The 20,844-nt window shown below is 38.0% G+C and overlaps 1 protein-coding gene and 1 long non-coding RNA gene across 3 annotated transcripts; one reads left to right on the top strand and one right to left on the bottom strand.

Moving 5' to 3' along the window:
* Positions 1–412: 412 nt before the first annotated feature.
* On the bottom strand, positions 413–10,155 carry LOC127361470 (uncharacterized). The gene is made up of 2 exons (XR_007884288.1): positions 9,978–10,155; positions 413–3,000 (listed from the first exon to the last, which is right to left on the bottom strand). It is a non-coding gene; the product is annotated as an uncharacterized LOC127361470 (long non-coding RNA).
* Positions 10,156–11,702: 1,547 nt separating this feature from the next.
* Positions 11,703–14,452, top strand: nkx2.4a (NK2 homeobox 4a). 2 transcript variants are annotated; one of them, XM_051396124.1, is made up of 2 exons: positions 11,703–12,515; positions 13,023–14,452. In XM_051396124.1, the coding sequence occupies exons 1-2, from the start codon at positions 12,146–12,148 to the stop codon at positions 13,709–13,711; spliced, it is 1,059 nt and encodes a 352-aa protein (XP_051252084.1). In that variant the 5' UTR covers positions 11,703–12,145; the 3' UTR covers positions 13,712–14,452. The 2 variants fall into 2 exon arrangements, with proteins under 2 accessions (XP_051252084.1, XP_051252085.1); XM_051396125.1 differs by having other exon boundaries at positions 11,705–12,515; positions 13,050–14,452.
* The last annotated feature ends 6,392 nt before the right edge of the window (positions 14,453–20,844 follow it).

The following is a 20,844-nucleotide window of genomic DNA, read 5'->3' as shown; positions in this document are numbered from 1 at the left end:
ATTTGTATGTATTTTTACATTGTGGTATTATACCTTTACCCAACTGCAGTGTTTTTAAATTCCCCCAGGTAATTAGATGGTGCTGAGTTGTGTGTCTTACACTCAACAGTACACTGGTTCATTATAATACCTCAGATATTTATTCATTTGAATTACCTGAGGGGCACAAATGTCAAATATGAGGAGGTCAGGATGAATAATATAATGTATATAGGAGTTCCAGAGAATGCCACTATGTTGGAAACATACATACCCATATAGTGTATTTTGGTTACTTTAGGAGATGAAAAATAGTAAGGGTAGCAGTTGGACTGGATGCATTTTTGTCTGAAAAATTCAATACATGAAGTACATTATCACAAATGTGACACCATTTCAGTAAATACAAAAGGCATATTACTGTAAAAGCACAGTTATTTTAGGACTTTTATTGTGAAGCATGCAATGGAACTGGGCCAGCTACCTATAACAGAAGCACATCTGTGAGTGGGTCAAATCCCTGGATGAGCTGGGAACACCTGGGAAAGAAATCTCTGGTTAGAGGAGTCCCCTCCCTCTGCAAATGCCACTGAGCTGCTCTCGTCTTGAGCAAGACACTTTAGAGCACTGAGGTACCGTGCAGTGGACAGGTAGGAGGCACAAGTCTTTACTGTGTGTGTGTGGGTGTGTTCGGTTACCTCTCCACTATGAATGCGAGCCAGAACGCTGCTGAGACAGACAGCCAACCATTACCAAATTAAAATGTTCAAAAATATTTTTCACTCAACATGTTAGTATATATTCAACATGTGAGGTGTACTTTGTAAAATGTTCAACTATCAATGTTAGTTATTAACCTTACTGAGTTACAGTAATTCCTATATAATTCAATAAAGTGTGTAAAATAGGACATTAAATATTGTATACATTAAAGGATAGGTTCACAATTTTTCAAGTCTGTCTTAAAACAACAGCCAGGTGCCCTTATGAACATTGAAACAGGTTCTGCTTTCTATTATCATTCCTTCTGACCATACTGGCCAGTAAGAGCTCATTTCCTAATGTGCCTCCAGTATAAGTGATGGAAAACCAAATCCACAATCCTCGTTTGGTGAAATAATGTATCCCAAAGTTCATCTGGTGGTTATATGAGGCTTTAGTAGCGGGCACCTGACCATTGTTTTAAGACAGACTTAAAAAATCTGAATCTATCCTTTAATCCTCATCCAAACACACATTTAACATACAAGGACAATCGACTGGGATCCCTGAGGACTACTGAAAGAAACAACTATCAAACATTTATTTTTATTTTTATTATAGTTATGTAATTAATGTAAAAAAATAAATAAAAAAAAAGATTATTATTAAATTGCAATTAATACATTTGTTCTTCTGGATCATTTGAAGGTACTCGAACTGCACATAAGAGACACCTATTGAGACATAATTTGAACGCAGTCTCTCGCAGTCTACTTCAGGAAAATTTCCATCAGTATTTTCAGAAATTATGATAGATAGGATATTTTGTTTGCATGTACAGACACTTTCTCTTATCCAAAAGATTATCAGAGTTCTTGGGACATCATTTAAGCAGCGACTTATGCTTTCGGGTACTGACATTGTAGGCCAACTGACTTTCTCACGGGAGGAAAGGCACAGGTGATACTATAAACATAAACGATGATGGTGTGACATTAAGACAGCATGTACAACAGTTTTATTATATATACTTGTGCGTTTCCTATTGTGAAGTGCAAAAGGCCTATTGTACCTTTTGAGGGCAACAAAGCAAATGGATGACACTGAAACGAAGAATCCACTTGAATAAAGAATCAGTATATGGATGTTTTTGCTTTTACAAGAATCTGTTTACATCTCAGTAGATATATTTATTTGTTTATATCTATACACATCACATTATACTGTATATGTTTATTTACTACTGTTTACCCATCATTGGACATATTTATTAATTCAGTATATATATTTATATGTATATGTATCCTGTCTACAATCTATTATATATATATATATACATATATTACAAACTATTATTATAGTTTGTACATTTTACTATTATACTTAATTTTATATTATAGTAGTTTTTATTCCTATATTTTAGTGGCTGCACTATTTTATGTCTGTCTTTTATGATTCTAACTATTTTGTTCTACTATATGATTTTTTTCCTCATACTGAATTTGTGCTTTGCTGTAATTGTTGAGTACATAAAAATAAAATAAATTAAATGAATTAAGTATTGAATATGGTTATATTCTCCAAGTAAGTCTTCACTAGTTGATTAAAAAGATGTGTTCACAACACAGTCTTCCACATTATCATATTTCTTGTGATGAATACATTACATTTGTAGCTGCATGGAGAAATGATTGTTGTATAAGTAAAATGTATTTTGAAAAGAGAATTTTCCATGATTTCCATGAGAAACAGAAAATAATCTCTTTACAGATTCTTTACTACCTCGTGTCCAGTAACACACACAGTAAGTGAACTTGTATGATGTTAAAATCGGATTTGTAGACTCTAATAAATCATCTCAGATCATTTACAAACAGAACAGTTTTTTTCAAGTACCTGGGTATGTGTCCATTACATATACTTGGATACTGCTGTAGTGTATGAAATATGATACACTTCAAACATCAGAAAATCAAAGAAAAGCTGTGAGAGGTGAGCGGTGGCAGATGGCTGAAGGATGTTTTGTGTGTTTTCCCTTTGACTGAGCAGCAGTCGCCCGAGTGGAGGAATCTTTTTCTAGCTCCTGCACACACGGCTGAAGGGAGGAGAGAGGAGGAACAGTCTGCAGCGTTTTAGCACACAATTTCATGATGGTTTCAGAGAAGAGGCCAGCCAAGCATTTCAAGTGGCGGAGCAGCGAGAGGGCAGCATTGTAGAGGAGCGCAGGTAGTGTAATGATCAGGTAGACAAGATGACATCAAGCGTCCTCAGGGATGGCCAGGCACAGAGAGCTGACATCCTTCCAGAGAGAAAGAACCACTGAAACGGGACGAGACAAAACCAACAAACAAGAGAGCCATTAGCCTCAGGCAGACTTGTTATTACTGTACTGCAGCAGAAAGTCACATGCAGGAACTGAGACAAAGAGATTTAAACACTATAAGAACATAATACAACTTGTTACTTTGTGTGTAATTTTATTATTAGCTTTTGCATCTCTCAGCACTAACATATTAAGAATATTATATTTTGTGCACCATTGCCTGACAATGATGGAGGCTTCCTTCAACTCCCAAGATTCTTGGGTCTAACAAAGAACAGTGGAATTGTGGGAAGTGTAGGATGTGTAAAGGTGCATAAGTCGTACAAAGAATAACACCTGGTAATGCAAATATATCATCATAGATTTGATTGTACATACAAAAATATGTGAATATATGAATATTTAACATAACTGCACGGTTCCACCTTTAGGGCTTGATCAAATGATTATTTTAGATTTTGTTAAAAATGAATAGAATTTGTGTGCTTATTGTGTGTGTGTGTGTATGGAAAGGTTTATATAAATATTCCATTCTAACAAATTTAATAATGAATATGCTGGTAGAGTTTGGACTGTATGATAATTCTTACATTTCACAATAATTTATGAACTTATATTGACACATAAAAATTAAAAACGTGGCAGCCTTAAACAGTAAATCACCATCGAGAAGATGGGATGTTGACGAAAATAAATAGGCATCCAGACAATTTACTCAACACTAACATCAACATCGTCACTTCTAACATAGCTATGTTTTTCTTTTACTTTCCCTATTATACAACCCTTTCTTTTCCAAATTCTGGAGCTATTTTATTAAAAATATATTACATATTACAATGAACAATATTACACTGTTTACACCAGGTGTGTTAACTGAACTGGAATATGTCATTCTGCCATTTATGAGTGCTATAAGGCAAATAGTATGTTGTGTTTAGGAGGAAAAGAGTTTGAAGCGTTTAATGTCACCTTACAGAAATTTGGAATTTTAAAACACCTTTCCCTCCTTTGAATATAATTATATACTTCTTATGCATTTTCTTTTTCTACAGCTATGAATGAAAAGATAAAGAGACGCACACGGCATGACAAATTCAAAAAGTAGCTTGATTCATATCACTGATGACAAGTCCTTATGCCGCCTCACAATGGTTCATTTTTGTGTTTTCATGTTATCAAATTTTATGTTAAATTTGATTTGCCACAAATTCCAGTTCTCTGTCCGGTTAACAAAAAGCCTCTTGTATCTCACAACAGTGTTCTCTGTGACAGCATAGAGAAAGCAAACCATTGCAGTATATCAAGAAAAGCAAAGTTTACATACAGCATCGTTGCTGTGGTTATTATTAGGACAACGGACATCAGTGACTTTGACTTCTTTTCCCCTGCTGCAGTTCCTCAGATGGCCACTGAAGACATACTGAAAGACTCCAGCAGTACATTGCTCATAGATTATGTGAATAATTTGATAGTTGTGAAGTGTGGATGTTATCATTAGGAGAAGCAGCACAATTTGAATGGTCTACATATCATAAACATACCATAAACATCTCACACAGAATTCCTGCTTTAGTTATATGACTTGCACTGAAACCATCTGTCAAATTAACACTATAGAACTTTCTAACTCTTGGGGTTAAATGCACACAGTTCTCATTAAAATATGTCCCCAATGAAAATAACTAGAGGCTTTTCAGTGAACTTCTAACTAACTTCTTGTTGCTGAAACCTGCTTTATGATTGGAGCAGCAGCCATTTGACTAACTGGTTTGATTCTGTTCTGCTTGGCAAAGTCGACATGGGAAAACCAAATATGGTCTTGAGCAAAAGCTCTTAAAAAACAAAATGTCTCTCAACCATAATAACTCCTTTTTTGTGCTTGGCCTATTATAATCTTGATCAAAAACTAAATAAGGATTTAGGACATTAAAATTGTTTTCCAAATACAAATAATCTGTAAAGATTATTTTTGTGTTTTTGAAAATGGTTGATGACCATGGCAGTTAGGAAAATAATATGAAAACTAATAAATATAAAAAAGCAATATAAGAAAATGCTGGGATAAAACAGAAAAACAGTATTATTTGGATGGTATTATTTAAAATAATACCTTTTTTTTGTTGTTGTTTTTGTTTTTTGACAAAGGCAAACATTAATTCCCACAACACCAGAATCCATTAGAAATTAGGTGGCAAAGATAATTATGAATTAAGCACATTCATAAATAATTATTTGTAAAGAATATTCTGATGAAACGCTGTTGCATACAAATGCACTAGTACAATAAACACTACAACAGTGACTCTGTGCACCCATTAATAATATGATATTAAACTAATTTACAACATACCAATACTTTGATTTGTTTTTGATTTCTCATTTTTATAGTTCTGCAGAAAATGTTTCACCCTCAGAGGGTTCACTTTAACAGCACTCTCCTTCAGCATGTAGCAGCTGATTTAGGCAGTGCTCATTTTCTGGAAATAAAACGAGTGAAAATGACAATTTGAATCTTTTTACACTGTAAAAATGGGCTTTGACTTTACATTCTAAATTGCAGCACGTGGTATGTGCTTGTGGCTGTCAGGATCAATACATTCAGAATAAAGTAGTTAAAGTAGTTTTGTGATGTGTTTATGTGAATTCATATAAATAATGGTAGGCTATCAGGTGGCCTACTGGATAAAAGCATCCCAAAGTGGGGATAAACAGACAGGTAAAAATACCGCATTGATATGCAGCTTCTGTTCACATTTCCATTGTTGAGGCCTTTTAAAAAGTTTCCGTCTCCACACACAGCACTCAAAGTGCTTTGAAACTTTTGATTAGAAGATGCATCTCTTCACAGTTAACATGAAAACAAGCTGAATAAATGAATTCCTGGCATAAATGGACATCAGGAAACACTTCATACAGATTGCTGCTATTTGCATGCATTTCAGGTGTAAAACCACATTTGATTATTATTATTATTTCTTTTACCACACATGGTGATGGGAAACTGTCTACAGCTAGAATAGCGTCCAGCTAAACTATTTCTACGACATCCAAACTCAAACTTCCTGGCAAAATAATGGAACTGAAGTAAAGGAAATACCTAGTATGCATGCAAATTCCTGAAAAAGGCCAGTTTGCCTTGTCACCTGCTTAAAAACCCAAAAGTATGTAAATTATATCTGATATAAACTGTCACAATTGCAGTAAGTCTGGCTTTAACTCTGTACAACACCCTGTTTTAACAGAAATAACTTGATACTCGATCTGTGATGCAAATTTGTCTTAAAAAAGACACACCATTACAGACGATCAAACAGTTCTTATGTCATGGACAACACTGACTAGAAACTCTATAATTGATGTTCTATAATGAACATAAGTATATTTTCTGCAGTGAAGTGAACCACATGTTGTACATTATATTTTAAAGATCATTTCAGGACATGTCATCAAACAGACTTCATCTCATCACAACAACTGGCTGCCAAGGGCAACTAGACACAGAGAAAGACTGGCAGAGGCATTTTGCCATATGAGTAACCAGGTGACAAAGCTAGAGTGAGCCGAGGTTGAGTCACAACCATACTCTCTAACAGCTTTGTTTACCTGCCCTTACTGCTGCCACAATTAATGCAGCAGAGAAGTGGACGAACCAGGTACCCTTGGAACCTTGGTAATCTGCATTGATCTGTTGCTGTGTTTTTTTAAATTGTTGTTACAAAAGAGAGCAGCTATGCTAAAATGTTGCCACTCAAAACAATGCAGAGGACAGCGGCACTCACAGAACCCTGAGTACCTAAAATTTCAGAAGGCTAACTCTGTTTTTTAGACGTGGAAAGGTGGAATTTACTGGCTTTTAAAAAAAATATCAATCAAGGTGACAGAGTGTAGAATTACAGAATATATTTATGTATTTAGTTATTTCTTCATTTCTTTTATACATATTTATAATATGATCACCAATCTCACTGAAATTATTTAAAAAATGATCATGTTCATGTTTATCAAAGATTATCAACATACTTCCCAGCATGTATTTGAGTTATAGTTTGAACAAAATTACAGGATGGAGGTTTCGGTATGATTTATATGTTTTTATATGTCCCAGATTATGATTAAAATGGATATCCTGGTGAACACAATGATATTTGATAAGCATAATGGCTTGACCATATGGCAAATTATTTTTGTTTTCTTAGGAAAAAATTAACACGGGTCTTGTGCTGATCAAAACATGGTCTAATAATTTATAAAACAAGATAAACTGACACCAAATGAGTTATCTGCAATGCAAATCATCAATTGGCAGCTTCAGTGCACACTGATTTTGTTTGAAATTGTCTTAAGCCTCAAACTATTTCCAACATCTTTGACTGCTTTGCACTCCATGTGCAATTTCACAGCAAAACTGATGTTTTTAAAGTAATGATAAAGTAAGAAGTTAAGTAATGTTTTGGTTGTACTACCATCAGCTGGTTTTGTATCATACAGACTGACTTTTTTTTTTGGTGTTAAATGACCTTACTGTTAAGGTTGCTTTCAAGCTCAAAGAAATTCGTTTTTCTTTTCATGTGACACAGACAGGAATTTAACAATTTGACATTGACAAGCTTAAAGCAATTAAACAGGCATTATGAAACAATTTCCTGCTTACATGCAACCTGGCCAGTTATAGGCTCTCCCCTACAGTCAGTGCAGTTCCCAGTATATGATTATAAGCTTAACTGTAACTTAATAAGTAAATGAACTGCTGCACATTATACAGAATAACTTCTACACGCTAAGCCTATTACAAATTTGGATTCTCTAGTTTTCCATTTTTTTCCCCAGTTGTCAGATTATGGTCAGCATCCCATAAAAGCCCATATTCTGTTTTTGGCGCCCTATTAGCATCATTTCGTCCATCAAGCGACATTAATTGTGAATGAATGCAAACTCCTGCAGAAGAATACGGTCTTCAAGAGGCCTGTCACATACTTTCTCCACTTGGGAGGACCTTTAACCTACTTAGCTGAGGAACCGCACCGTTTCAAGTAGTGCAGCTGAAAGATATGCACCTGCCCGCTTTTTACTCTCACACTGCTCGACGATTTAAGAGGAGAGAAAGTATTTGATCTAAATGGTGCTACGCTGACTGCAGGTGTGGAATTTTCTCGACAAATTTCCACAGCAGTTCAGCCACTGGATCGGGCGCAATACAGATGTGGTTTGAATCTTACGTTTTGAGTGAAGAAGACAATGAATTTGTCTTGGTGTAGCAAGATTGGTGGCTTCAGTGTTAGTATTCAAAGTTGGGGTTTCGTTCCTGCTTTACGGAGAACTAAATAGGTTTATTATATTTCGTGCGTAAAAACGCCCGAAAAGATGTTTCGATATCTTGGAAGAAAACTCCTTATAGAACGACAGACATTTATTTCGCCAGTAAATCGTTTACTGTTTGATAATAAATTATTATGAGAATTGTTTTCACTTTTTCTGTTGCCTGACATTAAACAATTTATAATATAAGAATACTCCACATGGCTTTGCCTTTTTTCAAATGTAATATATTTATGTTTCTCCTCTAATTTACAGATCAAAATTACAGTCCTAAAGGACGCAATTTAGTGCGTAATCACACTTCTTTAAAGCACACCACACCAAAATGTGTACTTTATAAGTCTATCTCTTCCTTAGGGAACCGCATCATCATGTTATTTTCATGAGTGGCTCATAACAAATCTCTCTAAATGTAAGAAGTGCACTGAAGGGCTGAAGACATAAGAAAAAGCTTGTTCATAGGTCGTGCGTAAATTACGCACGCAAATTTTAACCTGGATTTTGGTTTTATGATAGTAGTTTAGTGGCAATTATCATGTAATTCTTAACGTGTCACTAAGACTTTTTTCTTTTTTCCACTTGCCAGAGTCAATCCAACCTGCACGAAGAGAAAAATAAAGAGACAACTGCAGACAATCGTGCCATTTTTGGATTTCGTTTAAATTTTACTCGCATTATAGAGAAAAAGTTAAAAGTTAAGTTCGAGATTTAAGAGCTGCAAGACTAAATAAAACCCCATGTTTTCTGCACTTTGTACTCGGCCGGTGTGTGACTGAGGTTGCAGGTCAGGACCCTGGCCCTTCAGCCATCTCTCCACATCTCTCAGGGTATTGAACTAGCAAGGACGAGATGGAGAAAAGCAATTCAGCAACCAGGCGCTTTGGTCCATCTGCTGTGCAGAGTTGGGGGGTGGGTGAGTGGGGGCCGGGGGCGCTCAGGGGTGATATCGAAAAAAAACGTTGTCTGTATGATATAAACTACAAAAATGTTGTTCGGTTCTTGTTAACAACGTGTAAATGGTCCGATGGAGGCTTACACGTCATATTTTAGAAAACAGGTTAGAATTTCCTTATAGGACAAGTCTGATCACTGATACACACAATATAGAAGATTGAATCACTGATGGCGAGCGATGCTTAGCATACAGCTCCCTTTAGGATGATGGGACACTTAGTTGTCAGTCTTTTATTACAGATTTTAATTTGTATGTTAGTAATTCACTAATTCTAAAAAAGCTTGTGAAATATTTTTTCCAAGTGAAATTATCGAAAAAGTTTGACAAGTGTATTAATTAATCTGTAGAAAGTCAACGAGCAGAATTTTGAAAAGCTGTATTTACAAAGGAAGACAAGCAAGTAACGCAAGGTAACACACCTTCCGCGTGCGTAATTCTGGAAATAAAATACATTTCCCCTGCCATTCAGACATCAAGGTACCACTTATTCTCCTTGGGGCTGAAAAGGTCAGTGTAGGTTAATTTAAATGAATATATTGTATGATATTTAGCAGTATGTATCACATACGCTGGTTGCTTATATTCTGTGCACACGCGCAGCAACAAGCTCTGTCCAATAACTATGAATATAATCAGCTGCGAAAAGATTTAGCGATTTACATGATTTTCTTTAGAAATGTGACAGATGTATTAACAAACCTTTGCTGGGCCTTCTTCATAGCTCCCTGGCGCGTCCGTTTGTCCCGCTCCCGCTAGTCTTTGCCACATCACATTCACTGAATGTAAAAGTTAACTTAGATTGACAACTATATTAATGTGGACTATAAGCTCTCATGAGCGTTGCTTGCGGCTAACCAGCTCCAGATTTTTATGGGATCCTAATGTGGAGGGTCTGTGGACCAGGGTCCTGCTCTCTGACTCAGTAATCCACAAGGTTGAGAGGTTTGTCTCATTTACATAATGTTAGAGGTCTGGGCCGAGGCCTACCTTTCTTTTTGCCCTGAAAAGACACCATGCTGTCGCTACCAAAAGAGTGGAAAAGGCGCACAGAAGTCTGGAGTAGAAGAATATTTTCAGGTAGGAATTATTACTTTTCTTTAAGAAAGGAGTTGATTTTCGTATTATTGATACTTTGATAGGAATTGCACTTTTTACTGAGAGCATTTGGTTTACACCTGTTAAACCCCTCCCGTGAAACAGATTTTCTGTTTTAAGATTCAAGTTTTTTTTCTCCTTCGGGGTCTTTCTGGCAACTCCATCTGACTTTGGAATACGCACGCATTGTTTTGTTTTCCTCAACAACAATAAAAGTCCAGCCACTTTAAATCCGTTGCGGGGTCCAGGCATCCGAGGATAGAAAAACACAAGAAGATATTTCGGGTACTGAAATCTGCATAAGAACAATGATTTATTACAATCAGGCTATCAATTTAACCGGAGATTGGTGTTCTTGATATGTCGCTATAATTGATGGCTGACCATGTCACATCTTCAATTGCTCAATTAGGGTAGGCAGCTACTTGCTGCCACGCCATGCTAAATTACATTAGTGGCTTCATGCAGACGAGTGTTTCCTTCCTCCAGTAAAGGAAGATGGTAACACATTTCACGTCTGGAAAATAACCTCAACGCAGCACACCTGCTCCTGCTGTTGCCTGCCGTTGACAGTGATGAAAAATATCAGAACAAATATCATCATTATTTTGATTATAGGCGGCTATGAGCAGCCTAATACCTACGCCTCTGTATTATTGGATAGTTATGAGCTATAGGCTCAATAATGCGTTATAGATCCATAAGGGACACATGTTAGGCTATAATGGGAAACTACATTAACTGGTTTTCATTATTGCAATTTGTAGCTCTTTTCTCTTTTGACCCCCCTGTTGTGTCTCTCTTCCTCTGATTCTTCCCCTGGCGCCAGTCAGTTTGCTCAGAGATTACAATGTCAGGTCAAGACTGCAAAGTGTCATTAATGCAGGGTGACCAGACTCGAGGGTTTGAGGCTTACGATATTGTCTCCAAATTGCATTAAGTCTAATGGATCAACTTGTCTTTTTCTAAGAAATGTATGAAAGTGTGATGTTGCTAAATTATTTCCAGGAACGTGAAGGAATTGGTGTCAGCTGCGTGGTCAGGGTTTGTTTTATTTTTCCAAATGAAATCTATAAATCCTGTGTATTATATAAATGTCCATGCCTGTTCATGAATGTTAGGTAGTCAGGTGTATACTCACAGGTTGGATCCCTATTGCCGCTCCCTTTCAGCATTTTGTCATTTTGAGCTTATTTGGACTTGTCCCTCTCTGGTGGGGCAAAATGATGCTTAAGAAGCATAAATGAGCCGGTCATACAACTTCATTGTGGCTCTTTGATGATACTCGGTGGCCCTTGTGTCTGTTCAAAGTGCTCTCAAAGTTTCTAGAAAGAGTGGAATTCCCTACTGACGCAAAATAGTCATATGTGGTCAGATCAGCTGATGTGCAGAACATAATGGATTATTCTCACCTGTATATATAGATGTCAGAAAGGAAATAATTGTAAATATGTGGCGTCCTTCTGTTCATGTATACAACTTAATATAAAGGAAAGGGTGTATTTTCATGAATTATTTCCCTAAAATGTCAATGACTATTGTTTGCTGGTTTAGGAGTTTTGCTCCGCCCCCTGTGTTTGTCGTAAACCTGGCTCCTGGCTCCAATAAACCCGGGCTAAGAGCGCCCTGGGCTCGCCTCCTTCTCCAAGGCGATCAATAGGATCTCAGGCGCACTACAAGCACTCTCTTACGTAGACATCCACCAAGGAGAGAGCCGATACAACAACACGGTTGATCTGCTCAAACACAAAAATCTACCTGCTTTCCGAATCATGTCGTTGAGCCCAAAGCACACAACGCCTTTTTCAGTGACAGATATTTTGAGTCCAATCGAGGAGACCTACAAGAAGTTTAGTGGCATGGACGGCGCAGGGAACCTAACCTCTCCACTGGGAGCCTACCGACAACCTCAGGTGTCTCAGACCGGCATGCAACAACACTCCATGGGCCATAATGCCACCGTGGCCACCACTTACCACATGCCGCACACCGTCTCCCAGTTCTCCCACAGCGCAATGGGGGGATACTGCAATGGAAGCATTGGCAACATGGGAGACCTCCCGTCGTACCAGGAAAGCATGCGGAATAGTGCAGCAGCAACAGGGTGGTACAGCGCCAACCCTGATCCAAGATACTCTACAAGTAAGTTATTTACTCCATTTATTCACACTTTTCTGATTTTAGTTCATCGTAAATATAAAAATAAAATAAAATGGACATTTCAGGAGTGAGAGGGGAAACGCTCAGGACTAAATATGTATTGCTTTAAAAAAATATTCATTTATGTTTGAGGGCTAATGATAACAAGTCATTGTAAACAATGTACGCTATTTTAATACATCTTTAATTTAAAATTACTATTTGTGACGGTTAAACTGAAAAGGAGATCATTCTTTCATGACTGGCTCGACTTTTTTAAATCTTTGGCATGAGTGCATATTTATAAGCAAATTATTATTATTATTTTTATTATCATTATTATTATTATCATTATTATTATTATTATTATTATGTTTTTTTAAGTTGATGCTTTCCAACTTGAATTATTAACGCCTATAACAGCCAATAATCAGTAAAGACTACTTCAGGCGAAACAGTGTTCTCCTCTTCTGTTTATTGAACGAATGTATATGTATGTATATTTTTAAGTTTCTAGATTCATGGGACCTTCCACAGGTATGAACATGACCGGCATGGGGGGTCTCACAGGAATGGCGGACGCCACCAAATCCATGCCAGCTCTCCACGCAGCGCCCAGGAGGAAACGGCGCGTCCTGTTCTCGCAGGCTCAGGTTTATGAGCTGGAGAGGAGGTTTAAGCAGCAGAAATACCTGTCGGCGCCTGAGAGGGAGCACCTGGCCAGCATGATTCATCTGACGCCGACCCAGGTGAAGATCTGGTTTCAGAACCACCGGTACAAGATGAAGCGCCAGGCCAAGGACAAGGCAGCGCAGCAGCTGCAGCAGCAGCAACAGGACGGTAACCTGTGCCAACAGCAGGCGCAATCCCCGAGGCGCGTAGCCGTGCCAGTTCTGGTGAAGGACGGTAAACCGTGCCAGAACGGCTCTAACACGCCGACGCCGAACCAGCAACAGGTACAACAGAGCCAACAACAAAGTCAACAACAGAACGGGGCCGGAGTTGTGCTCGCATCCACGACCAACAACCTCACCCAGCATCAAAGCCAGCAGCAGGTGAACGCTTTGGAGCTGGAGGAGATGTCGCCCAGCCCCCCCTCACTGCACAGCCAGCTCAACATGGCCCAGATAGACACATCTGCTGTAGATTACACCAGTAACATGGTCAGCTCAAACCTCCTCTACGGCAGGACGTGGTAGGACTTAATACAGTACTGTCACTTTCCACTTTTTCTATGTGAACCTGCGGATGAGCCCATGCAACAGCAGAACGCACACATAAATATATATGTGTGTGTGTGTGTGTTTTTATGTATATGTATATATATGTTTATATACATATACACACATGTTACACATATATATATATATATATATATATGAAGGCTGAAAATGGGGCCCGTTGGTGTTAGAGGGGACAAGGCGCACAGAGGCGCACCAGCTGATCAGGGCACATTTTCTTGACATCTCTGAGAGGGGAGTCTATTTTTGAACATTACAGAAATGGCTGCCCTTGAAAGCAATTATGTCGTTTCTGGACCTTTTGTAATCCATGTTTTGGACCTTCCTCATGATGTTTTAAACGTAGTCTATGTTGTTGAAACACAAAGGAATGCTGCTTCACTTGAGTGCGGACTGTGGGGAAAGGTGGGATCAGGTTTGAAGTACACTAAGCCACCACTCCTTATTTGCGGTGATAACCTGGTATTTTATCATATTAATATTGTAAACTAATGTATTCATTTAGACTTATTAAATAAAGTAGGGACTTGTATATTTGGCTAACACACAAGAATGCGTTTAACTGTATAATAATCGTTATTGCGTCCACTTTTATGTTTTCTTTATTCTTTTGTAAGTTAAAAAGGAACAAATGCGTGATGGCTGCTGTATATGTTTCAAAACCAAGTGAACGTTAACAATAAATAACTTGAAGTGTGAGAGCTATTCCTGAAGAAGTAATTTTTTAAAAGGCATCTGTTTTTGGAGTGCATTTTCATTATGTTGTGATTGAGACCAAATTGAGCTGGAAAGCAAGGTCGATGAGGGAGCCAGCATTGTTCATGTGACATTTTGGAGGGTTGCCTTTCATGGGGGAAGTCTGCAAGACGCTAAGACCAGGAAATCATCCTTTAAAAAAATCCCCAACAATTTCCAGCAGGTTTAATATTGACATTAATTTATACATTCAGGTATTAATATAATTCATTTTTTAAAAACCTCTTCAAACATACTGATCTTACTGTATTTAATATGCCCAGACCTTCGTTTTGCCGCAATGTAATTGGTCAATTTTATTGTGAATGCGAGCTTCCATAAAATACACAATGACTACCAATTATTGTAAGAATGAATATATTATCCAAAGGAATGGAGTACATGGCTCGCATTATAGCGCATTAAAGTTAATTATACTCTAATTATAGGGAAGATATTATTATTATTATTATTATTATTATTATTATTATTATTATTATTATGCACAGGCCTTAATCGCTTTGCTAAATTATACACTTGTCAAAATAAAAGTTTATAATACCACTTAAAAATAAAATAAGTTACAAATAATAAACAGTATGCTTCTTAATTTAACTTTGTGAATTTTAAATTATTTAAGACCTTTTATTCAAATTCGTCGCTATTTACTAAACTCTGAATTTGAGCGTAAGTGAAGCTGGATGGGACTCAATTACATGCATTGATATTTAGTATTAGCGCACTGTTGGTGATATTAGAATGATAACAGAATGATAACTACTATTATCTGAAATAACTGCAAAATGTCAAATTCTTCCAAACATTTTCAGAACCTCTTAGTTAAATCTCCTTTATTTAAAAAAGCCTCTCAAAGTTACAATAAACTGTCATACTGTTTATGGACTTACTATTATTTTGATTTTAAATAACAGTGACATTTTTCTTTTCACTCTATGCAAATGTTAAAAATACCCAGCAGCACGCACACATTTTTTTTTCGATCACAAACACACACTCACACACTGTATGCACATCCACACAGAGGAACACACACACACACACACACACACACACACACACACACACACACACACACACACACACAGACAAGCCTCATTCTGATCAATCTCTTTAGTAGATGAATGATTTGTGCAAACAAACTCCAAAGTGTTTAAGGTCATCACTTAGCATCAGTGTCAGTTCCCCTTTGCTTCTGTCCTCCAAAACCTTTTTTACACAAGCAGTGGCTGATAATAGGATCTAACATTTCACTTCCTGTGGTCATTTAAACACGTTTGGAAATTACTTCTCAATCCCCTTGCTGATGACACCCTGTGATGATGATGATGGCTATCAGTGTGTCTCAATGGAGACCTTGGAGAGCCCCCATTTCCAACCCCTTCACATACCTGGCAGCTGTATGTATATGTGCTATCATCCCTACACTCGAAGGAAGCATCAGAGCCAATATGCACCTGACATTTGGAATTGAGCGCAACGACTCCATCAGAAGGGAGTTTAATAAGAGCATTAAAAAGAAAAATGCATTCCACAATATACACTTTGATGCCGCAAGAAGTTTCTGATAGATTTTGTGTCTAAATTGAGGGCATGAATGAGCTGTCAACAAAGATTTTGATGGTGTACCACATGAAATGAAAGTGGAGGTGAAGCCATTCTTTTCTCTTTTCAATAGCCATAGTTATGGCGCACTAATAGGCTATGCTTGGTAATCACTGGCTATTGTGCCTGTTGCTTCTCTCAGTTTATTGGGGGGTACCTCTCTTTGTAAGGATATATGAGACAGGCTGGGCACTGTAATTGGTGCTGGCATCATCATTTCTGTCTGGAAAGTTTTGGGGGCTGCAGCCACAACTGTGTGGCGTTATACTTCCGTGTGTGTCATTGCAGAAGCAGCTTAAAGGTTGTCTATGTTAACAAAATCTGCACCCACACATGCGCACACGTATGCATATAAATACTAAATGCATGTACATGCACACGCAGCTCACAGTCACATATACAAACAACACAACCGAATCAAGTCATACATTATATAAAATTGCCTCTATTACACAGAGCAGATATTTCCATCAGAGCTGGAAAAAGTCTATCACTACCTCAATGCCATATATAGAGCATGAGGCAAAAGATAATCTATTTCACTGATGTAAAGCATTTTTTAGACTATTCTTCCCAGGTAATTGCAGGTTGTACTGCATAATATGAATGTAGAAGAAAGCCTTGCTCCAGTCTCTGCAAACCCCCCACCCAACTCCCTTCCTCCCCATTATTCTACTTAATATGTCAGAAGGTCTGATCGCAGAGAAACCTTTTCAAGTCCTATTGATGTGTTCCTCAATTGACCATGGCGACCTAGCAACCTAGAGAGCGCTAATTGGCAAGGGCTTAACATTATTGGCTGCATAGTTTACACAGAAACATAGCCCAAACATATAATCCTCATCATACACAGTACACTTTTTTTTTGTTTTGCCGGTACAACGGGGGGATTGTTTATATGCTGTTGGTCTTAACTGAAAAAGCAATTAAGACTGAAAGCTAAAAGCTAAAAGCATGGCAGAGTTTCAGAATGGAATATAGTGGAATAGTAAGATTTATGTCACACAGGTGAAGATAGAATAATGGGGCAAAACTTTACAGAGAATATTACACATTAAGACATTTTGTATGATAAATGCATACATATGCTATAGATAGGTATCACTAATATATATTAAGTTAGTAGTAGTATCCAAAGTTTACTCCCACAAGTTCTGTCCCCTCCTCTCTCCTGCCTTCCCCAAATAGTCCCCAGATTTTGCCTCATGTGAAATGATTAGGGGAGGAGAGGTTCGCTTTTCATCTCACTGTGCGAATGAATGCATTGAATTGGCAAGTTCTTAGAGACACAGAGCGAGGTTTTAATTAGTGTATTGCCCTCATATTCTGCCAAGGAGAGACAATATTTCTCTTTTCTATGACAAACCTGTGCCTGCTGGATTTGTTTGGTTTCCACAGAATGAGTCACTGCAAGTCTGCAAGTCTTTGCCCCAGGGAGCAAAAAGTTCCCTAATTCCAGTCATTTTCAAATGGAAAAAATAGACTGCAAATAATCATCTTCCTACAGAGTGAAAAAAAACATTTCAAGAAGGTCATAGGACTCTGAAAGCAATTCTCACTCTAATAGATTTCCATGAAATTAAATACATGAAACCACATTTTTACTGTTGCCTTTGGTTTGACGATAATATGAACTCAAATGCACATGCACACACACATACACACACGCACAGAGACAATTATATGCTATTCCAGGACTTGCACTGGCTAATTCCATTGCTTACTATGAATACCATTTTAGCAATATGAGGCATTGGAGGGCCAAAGCAACCTTTTGAAGACTATTCACAAATATCTGTAGGGGGGTGGGGGGGTTGGCAGAGGATGAAGGATGGAGGACTAGGTTAGGTGTGTGTGTGTGTGTGTGTGTGTGTGTGTGTGTGTGTGTGTGTGTGTGTGTGTGTGTGTGTGTGGTGTGTTGTGTGGGTGTTGGGGGGTGCAGCATCCCTTATTAGAAAACCATGTCACATTCTCTCTCCTGCGCCGGCCGGACTCGCTGCACTGCCAGTAATCCCCCCTCCAAGTCCCCCTATGCATGTTATTCAATTCGCTCATAAGTAGTTAGAGAAACTGTTTTCAGTTGCCACTAATAACTACTGACCTCCAGTGACACAGGCCAACAATAGGTTTGTCAGGCCTGAAACGCACAACCAAAGAAGCTGATTAGGAACTCAAGAGGTTTGAAGCAAGAATCAATGGTTGCTCTGTCCTGCCATGGTGCTTCCAGCATGGCACTGATGATTGTGGGACTTCCATTAGTTATGCCTCATTAAGTCCCACAAACTCTTCTTTAAGAAAATTAGTTTAGCCAATTCTAGAATCTATTATGGCTGTGTAGCTCCTACAGAGGTGCCACTGTGTTAAGACTCCGAGACAGGAGAGGTTGGAGAGAGACCTGCTTTACTGTGTAATAACTTATATGTCTCAATAAGATATTACACAGTAAAGCAGGTCTCTGAGAGCCTGTGGCATTAAACACATTACACTCAATCCATTTGTAAATTCCTTGCTTTCCTTAAATCATTAAATTTTAAGTTTCAGTTCATATTTGTGCACATTTTGACCTTTTTCTGTTGAAATTCTTATTCAAATTACATATTTTCTTCTTGTATTATTGTTAAAATACGCATCAGTGGGCCTCTGGGTAACTCAGTGTCACACACATTGTGTAATTTAGATGTTTTGTGTAAAGAGCCACAGCCTCCGGAAAGGAAGCATTTCAAGTACAAACTTTATACCACTAACTATGTGAGGTAAGATTAAGCTATACAATAATATCAACATTAACACACTTTTAGGGCAAGGAATGTACAGTATACAGTATAGAGTGTATCCGTGTTACTGTCTTTTCAGGAATTCCAAAAGAATGTGCTTTCATACAAATTTATCTGACCTATTTTTGTCTGTTTTTGTACAATGCATGTTATTCCACAGAGTTCATTAATATGACCTCTATTAAAAAAAGTGCAGTAAAATGGGACAGTGACTCACACTGAAATGGCTACAGACGGTAAACATCAGAAATCCATGTTTTTCATGACATGAAGAACAAGCTTCCCTACACAAGATTTCTAAACCATTCAAAATATTCCTGTCTGTCTGTTATATCGGCAGGGCTACACATGATATAATTACACTTTATCCTTGGAATGGGTTTCAATCTGCCCGAAACGGCAAAAAAAGAAATTCAAACAAGCATAAAAGACATTTAATCGTCACCGCCAAATATGTAAAGAGTTCAAGTAAAAATTAGTAAGAAATGGAATTTTTGTATTCAGAGACATGAACAGACATATTTACCGGACAAAAGAGTTCATCTCTGTCCTTCACAACACTTGTCTTTACTTTTGAACCAGCAAGCAGTTTTCTCCCAGCTCACCGTTGCCACAGTAATGGCCAGCTGCCAGTCTGCGGATTACTGTTTAATAGGGCCAGGACTGAAGAGCAGTTCAATGAAGGTAGGCAATGGATAAGATCAGTGTGTGTTGGCTAGGGCATCTACAGTATGTGTGTGTGTGTGTGTGTGTGTGTGTGTGTGTGTGTGTGTGTGTGTGTGTGTGTGTGTGTGTGTGTGTGTGTGTGTGCGTGTGTGTGCGTGCCTGTAAGTGTTTGTTGCTTTGTTTTATATGTTTTTATTGTTTAATTTAGTTTTTATAAACAGAACTGAATCTCAGCATATAGTCAGTGTATTTAGATACACACATGTATTTTAATATTGAGATGAATAGATGTGTGTGCTGTGAATACACAAACACGTGAGTCAGAATACATGTAAAAAATATTCTCTGGAAAATTCAAGGACAATGCTTTAAACAGGATTGCTTAAAAAAAAAAAACGGAAAAATGCTCTTAGAACTAGTTAATGGGGGGCAGTGATCCAACAGCAAATAGCCAAATACACACACCACACACACACACACACACACACACACACACACACACACACACACAAATCTACATGAATGGCATAAGACAACAGAAACAGCCACCACTCAATAGCTACGTCTGTCAAATTAAGCCCAGAAGGACATAATCGTTTCTTCAAATATAACATTCTGTAATCTGCCCCCTCCTAAACACGCAGGAGTCTCAATATAACTGTCCCAGAGGGCCACGGGGGCCAAAGAGGACCACCCACTTTCTTTTCAATTATCATCTTGCAGCAACCTGTCTCCTCTCCAGCATTCAGCAGGAGACACTGACTGCTCTCCAGAGGGAATTACAATTAGACTGCTGTTTGTCCCTCGAATAAACTTCCAGACTGTAGCCGACAATCTCAACTCTGTAGAGCATGTGACCCCGAGGACAAACAGGATTACGCCCTAAATCCCATGTTCCTTACCCTCTCCTATCCTCCTCTTGAGATGCGGTGGTCAGGGGGTCTCAGGGTGGAGGCAGGGCAGGGAAATGTGGGGACGCAGCTTAATTCCCTGCAAATACACAAATGACATCAGGTATAAGTGACCTCAATATAATATCCATTATAAGTCAAGTTTGTGCATTTTCAAAGATAAACAGAATATTTTATGCAACATGCTACAAAAAGTGATTTATTTCTGAATTATTACCACAGTTTAGTTTTTTGGGGGGATTTTAGGTTGGGTTTAGTGATTGTGGTTAAGTTTAGGATAAACAATTGAGCCTAAAGCAGTGGTTCCCAACCTGGGTTTGAGATCACCCAAAGGGATTGCAAGATAAATCTGAGGGGTCACAAGATATCTACTAGGATAGGA

This window comes from Dicentrarchus labrax, unplaced genomic scaffold, assembly GCF_905237075.1.
Source record: "Dicentrarchus labrax unplaced genomic scaffold, dlabrax2021, whole genome shotgun sequence".
Lineage (NCBI taxonomy): Eukaryota > Metazoa > Chordata > Actinopteri > Moronidae > Dicentrarchus > Dicentrarchus labrax.
The sequence above is the reverse complement of the archived record's forward strand: the minus strand, read 5'-3'. Positions and strand labels throughout refer to the sequence as shown.

Coding starts and splice junctions, on each gene's coding strand:
- nkx2.4a (XM_051396124.1), top strand. CDS start 12,146: ATGTCGTTGAGCCCAAAGCACACAACGCCTTTTTCAGTGACAGATATT. Junction 12,516..13,022: donor TGATCCAAGATACTCTACAA/GTAAGTTATTTA, acceptor TATATTTTTAAG/TTTCTAGATTCATGGGACCT.